General features: G+C 39.3%; 1 protein-coding gene across 1 annotated transcript; it reads left to right on the top strand.

Moving 5' to 3' along the window:
- The first annotated feature begins 702 nt into the window (after positions 1 to 702).
- Positions 703 to 1,205, top strand: LOC106002285 (calnexin-like). Its single transcript, XM_013037185.1, has 2 exons — positions 703 to 868; positions 1,051 to 1,205. Exons 1-2 carry the CDS (start codon positions 718 to 720, stop codon positions 1,188 to 1,190), a joined length of 291 nt encoding a protein of 96 aa, XP_012892639.1. The 5' UTR covers positions 703 to 717; the 3' UTR covers positions 1,191 to 1,205.
- The last annotated feature ends 254 nt before the right edge of the window (positions 1,206 to 1,459 follow it).

Below are 1,459 nucleotides of genomic sequence, written 5' to 3'. Positions count from 1 at the left end.
TACACGGTTAGCCCAGCGCCAGTGACTCACATCTGTAATCCTAACTACTCAGGAGGCTGAGATGTGAGGGTCATGGTTCAAAGCCAGCCCGGGCAGGAAAGTCCATGAGACTCTTATCTCCAATAAGCCACTAGAAAATCGGAAGTGGCGCTGTGGCTCAAGCTGTTGAGCCCTCTCTTGAGCAAGAGCTCAGGCCCAGAGTTCAAGCCCTACAACCGACAAAAAAAAAAAAAAAAAGAGGAAGAAGAAGAGCAACAAATTAGTTACAAAATCAGCCATCCATGTACAAACCAGATTTTTTCATTGGCCTATTTCTGTAGTTCTGCTTTGTTTCTCACTCATTGCCTTCTCACCATTCTCCACCTCTTCAAACAATACCTATATGGGCTCCATGACCTCACTGTAACATTTTGTTATTCAGTCCTTGTTGCATGCTCTCTACTGATACTGATGGTTATCCCTCACCCTGCATTCATAGACTTTGTTCCTAGACTTAGTTCTGCTTTTAGCCTTACCCCTACCACTGTTCTGTATATCTGCCTGAGTCAGCCTTATAAGTGAGACCTGTACTTTCTCGTCCATCCCTTGGTTCTTCCTGTTTCTTCTGTCTTGGACCACACACTAACTCGGACGGGGGGAATACATCTTTTTCATGTCTTTAAATCTACTCCTTTAGCAGCCGGATACAGAACTTTACCCATTGAGCATTTAGTAATTATGAAAATATGGGGACTATTTCAGAAGCAGTCGAATGCTATGGAGTATAAGAAGACAGATGCTCCTCAACCAGATGTCAAGGAGGAGGAAGAAGAAAAGGAAGAGGAAAAGGACAAAGGGGATGAAGATGAGGAAGGTGAAGAGAAGCTTGGTAAGAAGTAGTTTCCCAAAATCTCCTTTAAATGAAGAAACCGAGATATTGTTTTAAACCCTGATAAAGCAGGTTTATAAGTTATAGTAGAGAATATTTTAGATGATGCTGATTTTCTTAGTTAACAAATTTAAGGTTTTACTTATTCATATATATATATATATATATATTTTTGTTTTTAGAAGAGAAACAAAAAAGTGATGCTGAAGAGGATGGTGGCACTGTCAGTCAAGAGGAGGAAGATAGAAAACCTAAAGCAGAGGTAAAAGTTGGGTGGTGTGGTTCAGGTTGTAGAAACCAGCCAATGAGTAAAAGTGAGTGACAGACACAGAGTTCTAGTACCCTGTCTTAGACAAAAATAAAATTGTAAAAAGTTAGAATGCTTTTGTATTTCAAGTAAAGGGAATAGGAAAATTTACAATGGCTATGGCAGTAAAATATTTGTTAAAATGGGATTTTTGAATGTCGACAATTTGATAATTTTCAGCTACATCTGAACCTCAAAAGATTTTTCGTGTGTGTGTGTGTGTGTGTGTGTGTGTGTGTAGAAAAGAATATGCAGAAGCTGCAGGGGAAAAATAGTAGATACTT

Source organism: Dipodomys ordii, unplaced genomic scaffold, assembly GCF_000151885.1.
Source record: "Dipodomys ordii isolate 6190 unplaced genomic scaffold, Dord_2.0 Scaffold6632, whole genome shotgun sequence".
Taxonomy (NCBI): Eukaryota; Metazoa; Chordata; class Mammalia; order Rodentia; family Heteromyidae; genus Dipodomys; species Dipodomys ordii.
This window is presented reverse-complemented; position numbering and strand designations above follow the sequence as displayed.